This window comes from Symphalangus syndactylus, chromosome 13 (genome assembly GCF_028878055.3).
Source record: "Symphalangus syndactylus isolate Jambi chromosome 13, NHGRI_mSymSyn1-v2.1_pri, whole genome shotgun sequence".
NCBI classification, from domain to species: Eukaryota; Metazoa; Chordata; class Mammalia; order Primates; family Hylobatidae; genus Symphalangus; species Symphalangus syndactylus.
In genome coordinates, this window is record NC_072435.2 from 45,164,821 (window position 1) to 45,184,515 (window position 19,695).

Sequence of the window (19,695 nt, forward strand, 5' to 3'; positions counted from 1 at the left end):
ACCTTGATCCAGCTGATCCTGAAGGTGTCCTTTCCAATTCCATCCACCAATTAATTCCCTTTTTGGCTTTATGCAGCCCAAAGAGTTCCCATGTATTCAGCCCTTAGTGCTGCAGAGACAGCACTATAAACATGTCAGTTGCTTCATTCATTGGGAGAGCAGAGAAATTGGAAAATTGAGGCTGCCCTCGTTGCTGTCTATGAGAATAAACAGAAAGTCAAAGACCAGGCTGGCTGCAGTGGCTCCTGCCTGTAATCTTAGCACTTTAGGAGGCTGAAATAAGCGGATAACTTGAGCCCAACAGTTTGTGACCAGCCTGGGCAACACAGTGGACCCTGTCTCTACAAAAAAAAAAAAAAAAAATTAGCCAGGCATGGTGGTGCATGCTTGTAGTTCCAGCTACTTGGGAGGCTGAAATGAGAGGATCACGTGAGCTCAGGGAGATTGAGGCTGCAGTGCCACTGCACTCCAGCCTGGGTGACAGAGTGAGACTCTGTCTCAAAAAAAAAAAAAAAAAAAAAAAAAGGCTAAAGGCCAGCCCTAAGAACTGCCCTTTCTGGAAATGACTTGGATGTCCCACCTGCCTGCCCCAGAGAGTTGTTAACCAATGTCTCTGGGCCTCAGTTTCCTCATGTGTAAAGGGAGTTGTGGTTGCCTAAGATGAAAGGAGCATGGGTGCCAGGTGTCCTTTGCCATGCCTGGTGCTATCCAGTGGTATCTAGGGATGCCCCCCGGGTGCCCACCCTGGACTCCTGCTTACTTGGACTTGGATAAAAGAAGGTTTTCTGGCCAGGCGCAGTGGCTCATGCATGTGATCCCAACACTTTGGGAGGCAGAGGCAGATGGATCATCTGAGGTCAGGAGTTCAAGACCAGCCTGAGCAACATGGTGAAACCCCATCTCTACTAAAAATACAAAAATTAGCCAGGTATGGTGGTGCATGCTTGTAGTCCTAGCTACCTGGGAGGCTGAGGCAAAATAATTACTTGAAACTGGGAGGTGGGGGTTACAGGGGGCTGCAGTGAGCCTAGATTGAGCTGCTGTACTCCACCGGCCTGGGCAACAGAGTGAGACTCTGTCCAAAAAAAAGAAAAAAAAAAAAGAAGGAGAAGGTTTTCTGAGTTCTGAGGGACACAGTTACTCCCAGACATCGCTGCCTCTTGCAACAACCTGCCAAGAACGTGGAAAGCCAGAAAGGAGAGGGTGAACAGCTCTGGACTGAAACAAGGAAACTGTCAAAGGCTCTAGAGTAGGCAGGTGGGACGTCCAAGCCAGAAAGGACAGGTTTGCTCTGGGTTCCTTGCAAGTGACCTCCATGGGGTTCAGGGCTGACATGGAGCCTACAACATTGTCTAAGGCCACATTTCAGACAGCTGCCGGAGAATGGCTGTTTTACCAAATAGGTGGCCAGCACACGGGGTCTATGTCTCTGTGTCTTTTGGCTAGATTATTCACACCCCACCCTCGACAGCTGTCAGGGTTACCCTGGGGAATGTCAATTCCAGGCACTTCTGGTTCCAGTGGGCATTCAGGCAAAGGGTGCTCCAGCAGCCCAGGGTAGCCCTGATACCCTGCACAGGTGCCTGCCGTTAAATGGGGCTGGAACCGAGGGGTATAGATGGAACAGTTCAGAATTGCTTTCATTCCTGCCCTTCCAGACTGCTCTTTTAAAAGATGTAAATCAGGCCAGGCATGGTGATACATGCCTGTAGTCCCAGCTACTCAGGAGGCTAAGGCTGGAGGATCATTTGAGCCCAGGAGGTCAAGGCTGCAGAGAGCTATGATCATGCCACTGTACTCCAGCCTGGCTACAGAGTGAGATGCTGTCTTAAATAATAATGATAATGATGATAAATTTTTTGTTTGTTTTTGAGACAGAGTCTTACTCTGTCACTCAGGCTGGAGTGCGGTGATGCCATCCCGGCTCACTGCAACCTCCACTTCCCGGGTTCAAGTAATCTTCTCGCCTCAGCCTCCCGAGTAGCTGGAACTATGTGTGTCTACCACCATGCTTGGCTAATTTTTATATTTTTAGTAGAAACAGAGTTTTGCCATGTTGCCCAGGCTGGTCTCAAACTCCTGACCTCAAGCAATCCGTCTGCCTCGGCCTCCCAAAGTGCTGGGATTACAAGCATGAGCCACCACACCATGGCAAAAGCCCCTCTCTACTAAAAAATACAAAAATTAGCTGGGCGTGGTGGCGCGTGCCCATAGTCCCAGCTACTCAGGAGGCTGAGGTGGGAGGATCACCTGAATCTTGGAGGTAGAGGTTGCAGTAAGCCGAGATGGCACCACTACACTCCAGCCTGGGCGACAGAGTAAGACCCTGTCTCAAAACAAAAACCAACAAATAAAAATGTGTGGTGAATGAATGAATGAATGAATGAGTGAACAGACAGATGTAAAAAGCTGATCAGAGCCTCTGCCAGGGAGATGTCAGAGGGTTTTTCACAGCAGCCTTTGAACAATGGCCCTGGCAGGAAGCCAGGCTTATTTCCCCATTTGACACAGGAAGAAACTGTCTTGGTTCATATCTGATCCTTTTTTCTCCTAAGACCACAGCTGCCTCCGAAACAAAGGCCGACAATTGCTGCCAGCAAGTGCTTTGCTGTTTTTACTTCCTCCAAACATTCTTCAGTGGATTTTCCTTTCAAACTGGTTGCAAGGAGGAACATGGCTGGGTGTTGGTGGGGGGTGGCACCCCTGCCTGGACCCCACATGGCTCCCTACCAGTGGCCAGTTTGCAGTAGGCCCATCTTTGTGCTGAAACACAGCCCAACATTGCCATATACGGGGGGTTTGCCTATATTTTACAATATTTTTACAAAAATGATGCTACACTTTGCAACTGGATTTTTTTTTTTTTTTTTGAGACAAGGTCATACTCTATCACCCAGGCTGGAGTGCAGTGGTGCAATCCCAGCTCACCGCAGCCTTGACCTCCTGGGCTCAAGTGATCCTTCTTCCTCAGCCTCCCAAGTAGGTGGGACTACAGGCATGTGCCACTATGGCCTGCTAGGCTCCTTTTTTTTTTTTTTTTAATAGAGATGGGGTCTTGTTACATTGCCCAGGCTGGCCTTGAATTCCTGGCCTCAAGCAGTCCTCTTTCCTCTCCCTCCTAAAGTGCTGGGATTGCAGGTGTGAGCCACCGCACCCAGCCTGGAACATCTTTATTTTAAGATGAGCATGCTGGGGCCTCAGGGAGTGAAGTGAATTTTCCAGAGTCACTCGTTGTGACCAGGACACTGGAGTCAAGGCCCTTTCATCATGTCACGGGGTCTAGGTAAGGACTCATGAAACTTCATTTATTTATTCATTCATTATTTATTTAGAGATAGAGTTTTGCTCTTGTAGCCCAGGCTGGAGTGCAGTGGTGCGATCTCGGGTCACTGCAACCCCTGCCTCCTGGGTTCACGCGATTCTCCTGCTTCAGCCTCCGGAATAGCTGGGATTACAGGCATGCACCATCACACCCGGCTAATTTTTGTATTTTTAGTAGAGACGGGGTTTCACCATGTTGGCCAGGCTGGTCTTGAACTCCTGACCTCAGGTGATCTGCCCGCCTCGGCCTCCCAAAATGCTGGGATTACAGGCATGAGCCACCACGCCTGGCCTTTGTTTTAAGGAGGAGGAGTCAGCCAATGGGATGCCTCAAGGACTGGGTCCACTGATGCAGAACAATGGAAACAGATCAGCTGATGTCTGAGCTCACAGCGTGCTGGTGCTGCTCCTAAGAACCCTTCTGTAGATGCTACTGTTCTCCCCATTTGCAAATGAGGAAGCTGACACTCAGAGAGGTGGATCACTCGCCCCAGGTCACACAGCACAGAGAGGACATGTTAGGACTGAGGATTCAAATTCTTAAGGTTTGCTTTGCTCCTGGCAAAAGCAAGTCATGAAGGCGTGGAAGCTGAAATCTCGAGGCTAAGGCTCCCCTTTTCACACCTGGCCACGAGCTGCAAGAACTGGGAGTCGGTGCTCCCATGAGTCCAACCTGAGGATTTGCTGGAGAAAAATCCAGCTAAGAAAAGCTCAGCTCGTGAGGTCCCCCTCCTGGGGTGTGAAGGAAGTGGATAGTGCCAGTCATTACAGAGCCGCAACCCCTGAGTGTTAAAGTTCTCAGGGCCATGAGTATGGACTTCGTGGGAAATAGAAGCAGCATGTAGACCTATGCATGTGTGTATGTCTGTGTGCACACGTGTGCATGTCTCTGTATGTATGTGCATGTGTGCACGCATGCACACATGGCGTTGCACAGGGTGTGTCCATGTGTACGCAAGTGTGTGTATATAGGGAGCTTCTAAATCAGATGAAACCAACTGGAAATCCGGATACTGATGTTTAGAATTCAAGCTCTGGAGTCAGACTGCCCCAGGCCTCAGTTTTTCCATTGGGAAATGGGCTGATCCTCCCTGGATGAGAACACTGGAGTCCAGAGAGGCCAACGACGATCAGCTTTATCTCAGTATATGGTCTGTGCTGTGGGCCTTGAGGTTGAAATTTTGTGAGCTCCTTTCTTTTTTTGTGTGTGTTGGGGATTGGCGACAGGGTCTTGCTCTGTCGTCCAGGCTGGGGTGCAGTGGTGCATTCATAGCTCACTGCAGCCTCCAACTCCTTGGCTCAAGCAATCCTTCAACCTCAGACTCCTGAGTAGCTGGGACTACAGGTGGGACTATCATGCCCTGCTAATAAAAACATTTGTTTTTGTAGAGGTGGAGTCTCCCTATGTTGCCTAGGCTGCAGCCCCAGCATTCATTAATCATCCCCGGCTCCTACCTCTGCCCAGCCCTTAATCCCCCAAACATATGATGGGGATTAATCCCCCAAACCCTTGGGGGGGATTAATCCCCCAAACATGTGGGGGTGAGGGGACTCGTGACAACTTACCACTCTTCCACTGGATAGCTCCTCTGTGGAATGTGGTAGAGTTTGGGGGCCACCCCACCCTCAGGCTGGCCAGGGAGGGGTGGGCAGGGGGAGCTGAGAAGGGCTTGGGGATCCTCACGAGGGAAAACTGAGGCCCAAGCGGGTGGGATGTGAAAGGATCAGTCAGTAACAAGACCAGTCCCTCTGAACCCTCTAAGAGAGGTCCTGGGTAACCGTATGTATTTAACCCTGCAAGCCGTTGGCTACATTTCACTGGAGAAAATGCAGGCGTGGAGGGTCCCACCGCTTGACCACCTGGCGGAGGACTGACTGTGAACAGAGGGTCAGTAATAGCGTCCCTGTTGCTGGCACATCTCTGGCCCTCAAGACACCACCCTCCACCGTGGGTGGGCATTGGGGTAGTGTGTTGACACAGGGGAGATAGAGGCCTGGCCGGGCCCCTCAGGGAACACGGTGACCCCAAACCACCACAGGCTCCTGCACTGTTGAGGTGGGGATGGTGACAGGGTGTGGGTGAGAGGGACAGAGTTGAGGGACCTGGAGGAGGTAGAGAGAGTCAGCAGTCAGGTCCATATCCCAAGGGGTCAGGGATTGGGGGGTGAAGCTGGCAGTGGAGCCCAGCCTAAGGGCCAGTGCCTGCCAGAGACACCTGCAGGAACCACAGCCCCCACTGTCCCGGAGAGGCAGGGAAACTAGGGAATTGGGACATCAGCAGGGTCACCCCAAAGTTAGATGGCACATGAACTGTGTGGAGGGAGGCAGCAAGTTGAGGAGACCCTCAGGAGGACCCTTTGTTCTCATATGCTATTTCCTGGACTTTATCCACAAAGAAGCCTATTCTAGGATGTAGGGCCCAAACCCAAATGGCTAGGGGTGGAGAACCTGTTAGCTAAACGACAAGCCATCATATATACACGTGTATATGTAAGTTTATTTCAGGTTTGTATTTTTAGATACAGGGTTGCCCAGGCTGGAGTACTGTGATGCAATCTCAATTCACTGCAGCCTCCAATCCTGGGCTCAAGTGATCCTCCCACCTCAGCCTCTCCAGTAGCTGGGATTACAAGCATGGGCTACCACACATGGCTTCAGAATTTTTTTTTTTTTTTTTGAGACTGAGTGTCGCTCTTGTTGCCCAGGCTGGAGTGCAGTGGCACGATCTCAGCTAAATGCAACCTCCGCCTCCAGGGTTCAAGCGACTCTCCTGCCTTAACCTCCCGAGTAGCTGGGGTTACAGGCATGCACCACCATGCCTGGCTAATTTTTGTATTTTTAGTATAGATGAGGTTTCTTCATGTTGGTCAGGCTGGTCTTGAACTCCCAACCTCGGGTGATCTGCCCACCTCCACCTCCCAAAGTGCTGGGATTACAGGCGTGAGCCACCGCGCGCAGCCTCAGAAATTTTTTAAGTGAAAAAAAGCAGGGAGCAGAATAGAACCTGAAGTATAATTTGCATTTTAAAGGTTCCATCTAAAACACTATTGTGCCTACGATCGTCTACACTTGGAATATTCTCTGAAGCCAACCCAATACCTGCTCTTTTCCCACGGGCCAGGGAGACTGCTGAGACAGCCCGTGGGGAGAGGAAGGCAGTCTCCGAGTGGCACCCTAGGTGTGTCCTGTCATTTGTTTTGACTTATGGGAGGAGAAAGCCTCTGTGCTCCATTCCGCATACATCTGGGTTTGGTTTTTCATCTTTTAAAAGGAAAACGTCCTTGCGTGCTGCTTGAACGTGCACGCGTGCACATCTGTAAGTGGGCATGCATGCACAGCAAAGGCCTGGATTGAAGCCACACCTTGCTTTTGCTACTGAGGCTTCTCGGCAGCACCTTCTGCCTGTCTTGCCCCGAGGAAGCTCCAGGGAGGAGAAAGGCCATGACAGGGATCTTGTGGTTCCACTTAGTCCTAAATTATTAGGTTGGTGGAAAAGTAATTGCAGGTTTTGCCATTACTTTTGCACCAACCTAGTACAAGGCAGCAGGGGAGATTTTACCTTCCAAATGAGATCCTTCCCAGTCTGCAGAGGGGAAACTGAGGCCTGAGATCAAGTGACCTGCCTGGGGTCAACGCCAGGACAGGCATCCTAGGCTGGAGACCACTCCTCCTGTCCTCCTAAGACACCCTGACCGGCCTCAGGGTGGTATTAAGAGGAACTAGGGGAAGAAGGATTCTGCTACTGAAGAGAAATTCCTGGTGGTTCCTCACCCGCTGCAGGTGAGCCCCACATTTTCCCTGCAGGCTCCGGCCTTTCTCAGGGAGTGCCACTGAAGCTAGTGGTTAGACATCGCTAAGATGAAGGCAGGGTGAGGGTCTTGGCTGGCAATAGCTTCCTCCGGGGCACGGGAGAAGTGAGGCTGGGGGTCCTGCCTCAGCTTCCTAAGGGCTCTATCTCAAGGCTCCTGCTAAGCTGCCCACAGGGACCTTCCTACATGAGCATCACCTGCCCTGGGCACAGTGCCTTCCCCCTTCCTGCAGTCTGGCTCCTCCCCTCCTCGCCCTGGTCAGGCAGAGGCCCCTGCAGGCCCCCTGGGTGCTGCCTTGGTCTCTGCTGTGCCCTCTGCACACCCCTCCTCACCTGGAGGGCCAAGAGGCTGTTGACAGAGGAACCATGGGCAGGCTGGCAGCACCCAGCGATGGTAGGGAGTGTGAAGATGACAGAGAGGCAGCTCCACAGTCAGAGGGAGGCCCAGGCAGGCTCTGCTTTTACACTGGCAGCGGGAACCTCAGCCCTGGGATGATGGGGCAAAGCCCTGTGGGGACAGGTGAGTCGTAGGCAGAGGGGCACGGCTCCCACTGCCCTGACACCCTTCAAAGGCAGCTTCTGTACTCGGTGGTACCGATTACCCTCCCCAGCCTCCCCAGAAGGGAATCGCCCTCCCTCTGGTGGGTGCTTGGTCCCTTCCTGCTCTCTGGCATCTTCCAGGCTTTCCTGCTGACAGTGTCACAACGTCCCTCAGGTGGGGCGAGCCAGTCAGGAGGAGCCCGAGGGAGGAGCACCACGCCGGCGGAGGGCACGTCCTGGGAATCTGGTTCCACACTGCACTCCCATCTGTGTGCACTGGTGACGGATCTGATTTTAAAAACACAGCCATGGAGACCCCGGCACACTGCATTTCCTCTACATTTATTGCAACGGCTAAATGATTAACAACATTCACAACTTCTTAGATCTTAAAAAACAGAAACAAAAGAAAACTTCCATTTTGTAACATCACAAATGTCTTCTAGGCTTTATCAAGGACCAAAAACACTACAATTCTCTAAGTGATTTCCAGTGATGGAAACAAGCCAGAGACAGTAAGCACCCAGAGTGGCGAGAGAGCACTTCCAGATGCCTGTTGTCCTCTTGGGGGTGACCCTGGAACTAGAACGACAGAAAAGACACTGTGACTTTGACACGGCTGTGCCACCACACATCACGCGCGACACGAGGATCCTGCAGAGCGGCCTCTGCAGAGAGCAAGGGCAGCCTCGGTTAAGAGGGAGGGGCTGGGGGCACGGAGGGCCAGTGGCATCTCTATCCCGGCTGGCCGGCAGCTGGCAGCACGCACCATGCTCTGCTGGCTCCCGACACCTTCACTGCCCCAGCGCTGAATCCACAGGAGAGGCGTCCTCTGAGTGTAGGGGGCTTTCTAGGTTCAAGGAGGTGTGCCCTTTGACCCCTGCCAAGGACTCACAGACCATCTCAGCTTAAACTTGGAGGAGCGCCAGGAGGTGGGGGGCGGTCAGTGGCCACACGCCACAAATTCCTAAAGCATTTAACTTTTTAGTAAAATGAAGTGGAGAAAGTCAAGAATGAACATGCTAGGACAAAGCACATGGAATGGTCAGGGCGATGCTGGAGAGAACGTGCTTGATCCACGCTGCAGGTGTGTGCGCCTCGCTCGGGCCAATGGGCTGAGCCCCACTCGGAGCTCCATCCATTCACCTGACCCACGGCCAACATGGAAGCTGTCGGAGGGGTCAGGAAAGGAGAAGGAGAAAGGAGAAGATGAACCCCCCACACCTGTAGTTCCCCCAAACCAGCTCCACTCCAGGCCCCCACAGGCTGGTTCGTTCGAGGGTTGGGTTATAAACCCAAGCCCCATCCTCCATGCTGGCACCTCTACTGCCATAAAGATTGGCCAGTTGCCAAAGCTACAGAAGCCACTGGAAGCAAGCAGAGCCCCTGGGGGTGGTGGCACTGCAAGGTGACAGGGACCAGGCAGATAAGGAGCTGGGACCACAGTCTAGGAAGTCTGTGGCTTAAAGAAAGCCAGGATTTTTTTTTTTTTTTTTTTTTTTTTTGAGACAGAGTCTCGCTCTGTTGCCAGGCTGGAGTGCAGTGGCACAATCTCAGCTCACTGCAACCTCCACCTCCTGGGTTCAAGTGATTCTCCTGCCTCAGCCTCCTGAGTAGCTGGGACTACAGGTGCCCGCCACCACGCCCAGCTATTTTTTTGCATTTTTAGTAGAAACAGGGTTTCACCATGTTGGCCAGGATGGTCTCGATCTCTTGACCTCGTAATCCACCTGCCTCGGCCTCCCAAAGTGCTGGAATTACAGGCATGAGCCACCACGCCTGGCCTTTTTTTTGGAGATGGAGTCTTGCTCTGTCACCCAGGCTGGAGTGCAGTGGCATGATCTCAGCTCACTGCAACCTCTGCCTCCCTGGTTCAAGTGATTCTCCTGCCTCAGCCTCCTGAGTAGCTGGGATTACAGGTGCCTGCTACCACACCTAGCTAATTTTTTTGTATTTTTAGTAGAGACGGGGTTACACCATGTTGGCCAGGCTGGCCTCAAACTCCTGACCTCAGGTGATCCACCCACCTCAGCCTCCTAAAGTGCTGGGATTACAGGCTTGAGCCATTGCGTCTGGCCCAAAGCCAGGATTTCTTTACAGCCAATACAAGTGGCATTTCCCACTCAGTTCTGTGGCTGATGCCCTAGCCACTGCTGTGTCCCCTAATCCTGGGGTGTCAGGGGGATCCTAAGTTTTCCAGATTTTTGCCCATACTTTAAACTTCAACGCTCCTGCTTCACAAGGAAGGATGAGTGGAGAATTGAGTGGAGTTACACGCAGCGGAGTGCTGGGGAATCTGGAGAGCAGCGGCGATCACATGCCTGGAAATAGAGCAGCTGCAGAGCCCACCCCAGGAGGAGCCTGCCTCTCCTTACAAAGGCTGTAATAAGACAGCACTTGACGATGCCATACGTGCGAAAAGTGCAGAGTCTCAGAGGGTTTACAACCCCCGTCCCTTTGTAACTGTAGTTTGCTTACACTGTGGATTCTAAAGAGACATGTAAACCTGGGGCCGATTTCATCTGTTTTATGATCACTCCCCACCCGATAGAGCTATTCTATACTGTTGCTAAAATTTCATTAAGTCTCTCAAGATGCATTGAAGAGATTAGACACCATGAATAACACATTCATCAACTCAAGTATGGCAACTGTTCAGAGAGCTTCAGAGCTTTGGTACCCGAGCGCAGACTTGGTAATTACCGATTTGTCTCCCCCGTATAAATTCTGGCGAACAACGAGAAAACACCATCTGTGATCGTTTCCACATCACGTTTGCTAACAGAGCACTTCTGGAGAGCAATGGCCAGTCCAACTGGAAAACCAGCCAGAGGAGCTGGTTCCTCAGCACTCACAGGCTGAGGTGCCTTTTGGGGGCAGCGCCACCTTCTGAAGGGGAACCAAGACAGATTTGGAGGGGACTTGCTGCTAAAAGCATGTGAACAGAGAGGAGAGGCAAAAGCACATTGAAAATGGTGCATGTTTTTTTCTTTGAGAGAAAGAAAAGCCAGCGAAACCTCCGCCCCAGAGACTGCAGAGACGTTTGTTTTCATGTACACACCAAACCGTACTTGGGCACTGGCTCCAGGCCGATCCAGGGCAGGGATGATGTTTTAAGGGCAATTGCTGCTTCAAGGCTTATCTTTCACATCAGTGGTTTTGATCTATTCAGGAAGAGAACGATTTTGTTCAAAACTGAGGTGGAAATTAGGTGAGAGGGGCAACTAAAAAGAAAAAAAAAAAAAAAAAAAAGAGTAGAAAGATGAGGATATTTACAGGCCCAAGGCCCTGCAGAAGGAAAAGGATTTGAAGACCCTCACAAAGGGACACAGCCAACTGCCATCCTCTGTGGCGGTGGCTGTCATAGTCGCCCTTCCACTTGCATGACGGCAATGCCCTCTGGACTAGGAACAGTCTGTTTGCTGGTCATGTTATGTGGTAGGTGGCTGTCATCTGTGAGAGAAAACTTGAGCAAGAGAAGAGACAGGTGTGGCCTATTTCCACACACACATCCACAGAGGCCAGCCCGGAGGCCTTGACGGGCTCACAGCCGGGGCGCCAGGCAGGCCATGCACAGCTGCCCTTGGCCAGCATGAGGTTTGCTCCTTCAGCAAACCTGGAAAGTAAGAATGGGGCATATCCACATCCAGAGACCCTTTTGTTTCCCTCACAGAATTTTGTGATTTTTTTGTGTGTAGCATTTTTGGGGGAGCAGGGAACATCAACTTTGTTGGGGGAAATCTCTCTGCATAACAGCACGCCGGCGAGGGCAGATGGCCTTACGCACTGGCCTGTGAACATACCTATTTGTTGGCCCGCTTGTGTCTGTACATCTGCATCATCCTCTGTCGGAACACGTCGAATGTGTCTTCTTTGTGCTCCTGCCCGTCAGCACCCAACCCTTCCCCTTCTGAGGGGGTTCCCCTAGGGAGTGAAAAAGAGAGTCAGTTGTGCACCTGAGCCCAGGGCCTGGCATGCCAGGAACTGGGCATGGGCACAAATAGTCCATGAGATGCAGGTGTTTGGGACACACACTGAGACATCAAAGAAAGGGAAAATCAAGACGCAACTCACAGTGGAAACAAGGAGTACTCACCCTCGAAGAAGAGCTGGCTTTTGAGGGGGTGCCCAGAGGGCCCTGGTTACCTCAGAATGCCTTACCCAGCAGGGACTAAGCTCAGTATTAAATGAAATGCCTGCTGATGTTATGATCGGGGTTTAATAAACTTTGGGCCTGTGTTTGGGACCCTGGCTGGCCCGGCTATGGGTTCCCGGGAATGGGAAAGTGGTTCCAGGCCGATACTACACAGAAATACCACTTAGCTTTTATGATGGTAACAAATTTGGCCAAAATGACCAGGGCCAACAAGCTGGTTAAAAAATCTACACCAGGACAGAAAGGAGCTCTGTAAACACCTGCACATGTAAATGATCAGCTTCTCATCTGAAGATGCCTTTTGTTTAAAAAACAAAAATCAACTGCCAGCTGTAAGCCATCTTGGCTGTGAGGGCGCCAAGCATCAGGCTGCAGGTGGAGGACTGAGGCCCCACCCACTCCCACCCCAGGCTGCCTGCTGCGTACACGCTGACCGGCTCCCGGATGCCCTTTCCGAGGGAGCCCAGGCCATGGCCCTCCTTCCAGCCCATCTTCTGCAGCATCTGGAAGCCCAGGTTCTTATCGGTCAGCTTCTGCTGGGCGAAGTCCAAGTCCTTGGGTTTCTGAGGAGAGAGGAGAGTCCAGGCATGTGGGCCACAGGGAGGTGCCTGGATGAAGGGTCTGTCCTAGGCTGTGCCTGGAGCCCCTCACCCCCAAATGCCCTCCTGACTCCCCAGATGCTCAGGCTCAAGCTCCAGTCACTTTCCCAGTTCTCTACAACATGCCTAGGTGGGATGTAACTTCTAAGTCAGAGGTCACTGGCCTGAGGTCAGTCCTGCCTCTCAGCTACCACTATAACCCTGGTGCCAAGACTGTGAGGAAAACTGGGTAAGGCAACAGCCAGTCCCGGGGTCAAGGAGTCAGTAGGAAGGCCCTCAGCAGAGCCCTGGATAAAGAAGAGTGGCCCTGTGATGGCCACAGGGCACAGGCCTGGAGGCAGGATGGGGGCCAGATAGTGGGTGAGAACTGGCTGGCAGCACCCTCCCTGAACCACCCCAACATACCCCTCCCCCAGTGCTTCATTCACTCCCTGGCTGCGTTGTCTGTCTGTCCTCGGGACTGAGTTCTACTTGGACACTGGGGTCTGTGTCTAGCACAGAGTAGACCTCACTGAGAGCTAGTACAGCTGTGATTGCTCCTGTGGCTTGTGGGGAAGTGCAGCAATCTCTGGGCCACTAGATGGAGATCTGGGGACAGACAGGGCCCTGGGGCCTCTGGAGGAGGAGCCTGCAGGGCTGTAGCAGAAGGAATTTCTATTCACTCATGAATATTCATGACACACTGCTGTGTGACAGAGCCCAGCTGGGCAGTCCAAGACCTTGCCATGTATTCCTTGGCTCTTCACGAGTCAACTTGTGTGGGTGGGCTGGGCGTGGTGGCTCATGCCTGTAATCTCAGCACTTTGGGAGGCCGAGGTGGGTGGATCACTTGAGGTCAGGAGTTCGAGACCAGCCTGGCCAACGTGGCAAAACCCCGTCTCTACTAAAATACAAAAATTAGCCAGGCATGGTGGCACCTGTAATCCCAGCTACTTGGGAGGCGGAGGCACAAGAATCGCTTGAACCTGGGAGGCAGAGGTTGCAGTGAGCTGAGATCGTGCCATTGCACTCCAGCCTTGGCGACAAAGGGAGACTCCGTCTCAAAAAATAAAAATAAAAATAAAAAAATAAAGAAACAGATACCCTGAATTACAGCACTTTGACAGGTGAGACTAAAGCAGCAGCCTCAAGGTCCCTCCCAAAGCACAGGAGGAAGCTGTTTTCTTCAAGTTCCCTATCTATCTAGAAACTGGACTTGCCAAAGAAGAACACAAGGACCTTGGATCCCTTCCCTGAAATGTCATTAACCAGAGTTGAAAACTCCTGTCACACAGGAAGAGATGGAACATTAAACACCACACCTAGAGCCCAGACCACTGGCTGTTCTCTAGTCTCATTCAATTCTCAATGAGGATCGTTCACAAGATGATGCCTGCCTTCATTCATCTCTCCTAAAATCATCTGCTTCCCCTCTAAAGTTACCTACAGCCTCCCATCTGCCCTCTCCCCTACGAAGAGGTATTTCAGCTTCAACCACCTGGCCCTTCTTTGAGTTTTCATAATGTTTTATATGGCTCTTGTGCTTATGCACATGAATAAATATGTATAACTTTTTTGTTTCGAGACAGGATCTTGCTCTATCACCCAGGCTGGAGTGCGGTGGCCCCATCATGGCTCACTGCAGTCTTGAACTCCTGGGCTCAAGTGATCCTCCTGCCTTGGCCTTCCAAAGTTCCGGGATTACAGGTGTAAGCCACCGCACCTGGACTGCATACCTTTTTTTATCCTGTTAATCTTCTTATTGTCAGTTCATTTCAACAGGCTTAGACTTGGACCTTCAAAGACAGAGGGAAATTCCCTTTGTTCTCTTCAGAGGCATCTCCGAGGGTATTATATAAAGTAGCTGTGTGTGTGTGTGTATGCATGTGTGTGTGCATATGCGTATACATGTGTGTTATCTTGTGTGCGTGTGTGGGTTACTGGATGCAGGCGGCCCCTCCATAATAGCATGAAGTGGTCTTGATGAGGCGGTGTGGGCAGAAGTTTCTCTGCAGGGTAGTTAAGGAGGGGAGGTATGAAGGGAGGAGCTATGCTATGGGCTGGGACAGGAAGAGGGGCACAAACAGTGAAGAGACACCCCTGCAAGCCAGGGGACACCAGACAGGACCTGCTACACTGGGAGGCCCCTTGCCATGAGAAAGTGGCCTGGAGAAAAGAGGTGACAGAACCCACCGGCTGAGATGAGAAACGGGGCATCCGTCAGGCCCTCCTGGGAGCTGTGCACGACCTGGGCCCTGGGATGACGGGCAGGGAAGGAAGGGGAAAGGCTGGTCATGGCGGGGCACAGGGGTCCCCAGAGGGCAGGTCTGCACTCTTTTCCCTTTCAGGAAGGCTGCTTGGAGGTGCAGCGGGAGGAAGAGGGGTTGGCTCAGCCTGGAAGTTTCTTCGTGAATGTTCAAATCTGTGTTTAACAATCATGATGGTGGTTTCCTGGACAGCTGGAGGAAAGCCAAGCCCTGTGGGTGAGGTGGAGGTGTGCAGAGGAGAGCTGCAGCCACCACGGCCTCCCTTCCACCCACAGTCACTGGCAGAAAGGAGGACAGGTGCAGAGTCCCAAGGAGACAGCAGCATGTGCAGGACACCCACCAGGAATCGCGTTCAGTTTAATCCTCACTGTACCTCCTACCTGCTGGGTAGGTGTGGCCATCCCATTTTACAGACAAACCCGTGGCTTGGGGGTTACACGCCAAGGTTACAAAACTACTCGGTGGCAGGACTGAGCTAGAGTACAGCTGTGCCTGACACCAAGGCCCTGCTGTGCCCTCATCTGGCCGTGCCCTTATCCAGGCCACACAAAGGGGCACCAGATGCCAGCTCAGCCTAAAACCTGACACATCAGTAAGGACTATGAGCTCTGGACTCGGGAATGTCCCTCCTTCCTGCCATAATTGGGGTCAGACTGACCTAGGTCACTCGGAAGGGGTTGGAAGCAACATTGCACTGCCTGACACCAGCAGAGCGACCTCGCCTGGCTCCCCGCCCTCCTCCCTGACCATGAAAGACTGGTGAAGTCTCTCCATATGTGTCCCAGGTGACCCTGCTCGCCCCCAGCACTGTGTCCCCCAGGCCATCTGGAGTGTACCTGCCCCCTTTCCATAACCTGGCTCCAGGTCAGTGAATGGCAGTTCTGTCCCTCTTCTGCCCAAGCTGACTACCCTGGGGTCACCTGGACTCCTGGCTTTTGCACACCCAGCCCACAAGCAGGTGTCACCCACTCCATCTTCACCCCTTCTCATTGCTCCTCACGCCCTGGTCCAACTGTCTTAAGTTTGAACCTCTTCCTGGTTCCCACCCATAGGCTGCTCTCCACCCTAGTGGCCACGTCCACTACAGGTCCCAGAGGGACCCTCCCTTCCCTGAGAAAGGACCACAGTGTTAACATCTGTTGAGGTCCTATGTGACCACCCCCTGGATTCCTCTGCTGCCACAAAGGCCTCTTGCTGCCCCAGCCTCTCTACCGAGGCTGTGCCCTTCTCAAATCTCTACACTGTTTCTCCTCAGCTCTTTCCAGGCTTGTGCCAACGTCATCTGCAAGAGAGACCTCCCTTGGCTTTCCCAATTCAGTGGTATCCCCTCGACCCCACCTTATTCTCCCTCTCTTTGACCTGCTTCTCTTTGCCCACAGCATCCCCAGGACTGCCTCATCCATTTCTCTTTCACTGTTGGCCCTGCTTGCTGCTGCCTCCAGGTGGAGAGTCGGGACCTGGCACATAGGAGGTGCTGACCGCACACACCATGCTCTGTTTACTGGCAGATTAGTGCACTCTCTTCACCACCCTTCCAGTCTACTAAGCTTGAAAGTTTTTATGTTTTATTTTTTAAGGAGACATAGGTCTCACTATGTTGCCCAGGCTGGCCTCAAACTCCTGGGCTCAAGTGATCCCCGTCTCGGCCTCCCAAAGCACTGGGATTACAGGCGTGAATCAGTGCACCTGGACAACTTGAACTTTTTTTTTTTTTTGAGACAGGCTCTCAGTCTGTTGCCCAAGCTGGGGTGCAGTGGTGCAGTCAGCTCACTGCAGCCACGACCTCTCAGGCCCAAATGATCCTTCCACCTCAGCCTCCAGAGTAGCTGGGACTACAGGCATGCGCCACCATGCCCAACTAATTTTTGTATTTTTTGCAGAGACAGGGTTTTGCCTATTGCCCAGGCTGGTCTTAAACTCTTGGGCTCAAGCAATCTGCCCACTTTGGCCTCCTAAACTGCTGGGATCACAGGTGTAAGCCACCCAATCGGCCTTAGCTTGAACTTGTTTTTTGTTTTTTTTTTTTGAGACGGAGTCTCGCTCTGTCGGCCAGGCTGGAGTGCAGTGGCGTGATCTCGGCTCACTGCAAGCTCTGCCTCCCAGGTTCACGCCATTCTCCTGCCTCAGCCTCCCGAGTGGCTGGGACTACAGGCGTCCGCCACCACGCCTGGCTAATTTTTTGTATTTTTAGTACGGACGGGGGTTTCATCGTGTTAGCCAGGATGGTCTCGATCTCCTGACCTCGTGATCCACCTGCCCCTGACTCCCAAAGTGTTGGGATTACAGGCGTGAGCCACCATGCCCGGCCTAGCTTGAACTTCTTAAGGGCCAAGACATTATCTCGTTTATCTCTCAAATCCCACTGCATCCATTCCAGGGATCTCAACTATCCATTACACAGATGAATCACTAGTCTATGCTTTGGACAAAGCCAAAACAGTTTTCAAAAGCCCTCCCAAGAGAAAAGTCTCTGTTGTGTTTTACACATTAATACCTCAGTTTGAAATGTGAGCACAGCTTAATCACAAGCTGCAGCATCCTTTGGAACTCCAACAAATTCTAACCAACTATACTTTGAGTGAGGACTACAAATGATTACGCTCACCTTCTTTTTGGACATGGGACGACCCCGAGGCCTGTCATAGGCAATTCGAACTGGTTCATGGACTAGAAGACAAAAGAAAGAGACACATACACATACACATACACGTGTTTTTCCTAAATTACTTAGAGACTGAAGGTCTTGCAGTCTATTTTGGCTAACAGTTCTCTGATGACAGAAGGTGTCTTAGGCTCTGCATGGCAGCTGCTGAGCCCCAGCTCCTCTCAGGAATGAACATGTATGACCCCTGGAGTGAGCAGAGATGGGACACGCTCAGGGTAGGCAGCTTGGGCCATAGTGAAGGGTTCACTGAGGGGTGCCTTGCTTTTGGAAAGTCTATTCAAACCTAAGAGTCCCCACATTTATAACAAAAGATCCAATACATGGATTATTTTCCATGACTACAGAAATATATTTTGCTTCAACAAACCAACTATTTGTGATACTGTGCCCTCCTAGTTTATCTGTAGCTAATTCACTGGGAAATAATTAAAGTCTGGGCCAGGAGCAGTGGATCATGCCTATAATCCCATCACTTTGGGAGGCCAAGATGGGTGGATCACTGGAGGTCAGGAGTTCGAGACCAGCCTGGCCAACATGGCGAAACCCCATCTCTACTAAAAGTACAAAAACTAGCCAGGCGTGGTGGCGGGCGCCTGTAATCCCAGCTATTCAGGAGGCTGAGGCAGGAGAATAACTTGAACCCGGGAGGCAGCGGTTGCAGTGAGCCGAGATTGCACCACTGCACTCCAGCCTGGGCAACAAGAGCAAGAGTCCATCTCAAAAAAAAAAAAGAATTAAAGTCTGCCTAAAACTTTCTAGTAAAAAACAACCATGCTTCTCATATAGAGGACCAAATCATATCATTTTATTTTATTTTTTATGAAAGGGAGATTAGCAAATCTGTTTTTTTTTTTTTTTTTGGAGACACAGTTTCACTCCTGTTGCCCAGGCTGGAGCGCAGTGGCGTGATCTCGGCTCACCGCAACCTTCACCTCCCAGGTTCAAGCGATTCTCCTGCCTCAGCCTCCCGAGTAGTTGGGATTACAGGCATGCGCCACCACGCCTTGCTAATTCTGTATTTTTAGTAGAGATGGGATATCTCCATGTTGGTCAGGCTGGTCTCAAACTCCTGACCAAAGGTGATTCTCCCGCCTCGGCCTCCCAGAGTGCTGGGATTACAGGTGTGAGCCAGCACACCTGGCGCAGGTCTGGTTTTATCTCATCAACTACCCAAAGAACTGAGAGCTTCTAAAGCAGAAATAAAAAACTCCACTTACCCCCAAGAAGAGCATACATAACAAGCACTCTGATACACTACCCGCCATCCATGACAAATTTAATTATTTACTTCATTTTTTTTACATTAAATATATTTTTTTCTTGTAAAGATTAGGTCTGGCCATCTTGCCCAGGCTGGTCTCAAGCTCCTGGGCTCAAGCGATCCTCCTGCCTCAGCCCCACTAAGCTGGGATTACAGGCACGAGCCATGGCGCCCGGCCCCATGAGCAGTTTTGAAGGATGGTAAGGGTTATAGTAGAATGGTTAGCATTTCACTGCAACACCACATTTTTCAAACACAAAACATGAGGACTGTTCCAAAGCAGGAAAAACCATAAGGCCACTGTCACATGTAAATGTGACTGTCTGAATGATGCAGAACACACAGGTGCCTGTTTAACACAGTCCCACAATGGGGCACCATTCACTACAACTTCACACATAGGTTTTGCAGCAGAAGTCCCATGTGAAAGTACGGTCCAGGCCTGACTGTAGGGAGACAGCTTGGAGGGCATAGGGGGCACAGGAGTCATCTGGGCCACAGCCTGCCCATCAAAAGGCCACATGCGATGCAATTCTATGTACTGACAGACTAGGAAAGATAGAATACCTGGGGCTTGGAAAACAGTCAGTGGTTGCTGGGGCTGAATCGGGCAGGGGACTGCAATGGGACAAGAGACCCGTTCTGGGAACAGGCTTCAGCTCTGCTGTACTGGTGGGTTCTCACCTCTGCACAGTCAACAAAACTCAAATGGTCCACTTGAAAAGGGTGCGTTTCAATGCTGGTAAATTATACCTCAAGAACCCGGAACCTCCCCACAGGAGAGCAGGAGATGGCCTCCCATGGCTGAGGCAGGTCCCACTGACCACTGCCTGGGACCACCCCTGCTCTGTTCCCATCTCACTGTCATGACATGAAGCAGCTTATCAGCACCCTGGGCCTTCCAGGGGCTCAGAAGGGCCCCCAGCTGACAAAGTCACAGGCAGGAAAACAGCTGAGATGACCCAGGCCCATCCCCTCCACAGTTGGGGATGCCCTGACCTGAATCCAGGCAATCAGGGAAATGTCCAGCACCAAGTAGAGTGCCAGAAGCCACAGGGTAGCAAGGAAACATGTCCTTAGAGCAATGCCTTCAGACCAC

At 51.7% G+C, this 19,695-nt stretch overlaps 1 protein-coding gene across 29 annotated transcripts in view; it reads right to left on the reverse strand.

Moving 5' to 3' along the window:
* Window positions 1–7,995: 7,995 nt before the first annotated feature.
* The window catches only part of SUGP2 (SURP and G-patch domain containing 2), a 40,634-nt gene continuing 28,934 nt past the window's right edge, over window positions 7,996–19,695 (reverse strand). For 5 of the 29 annotated variants that reach the window (XM_055237384.2, XM_055237390.2, XM_063616192.1 and 2 more), the window contains 4 exons: window positions 17,276–17,337; window positions 12,252–12,388; window positions 11,473–11,593; window positions 7,996–8,251 (listed from right to left, as the gene is read on the reverse strand). In XM_055237384.2, coding sequence (XP_055093359.1) covers window positions 11,473–11,593; window positions 12,252–12,388; window positions 17,276–17,337 — 320 coding nt within the window. In that variant the 3' untranslated portion in view covers window positions 7,996–8,251. Of the gene's footprint in view, window positions 11,594–12,251; window positions 12,389–14,165; window positions 14,659–17,275; window positions 17,338–19,695 lie in introns of those variants that run through there. The other 24 variants (XR_010115303.1, XR_010115309.1, XR_010115311.1 and 21 more) reach the window with 15 other exon arrangements.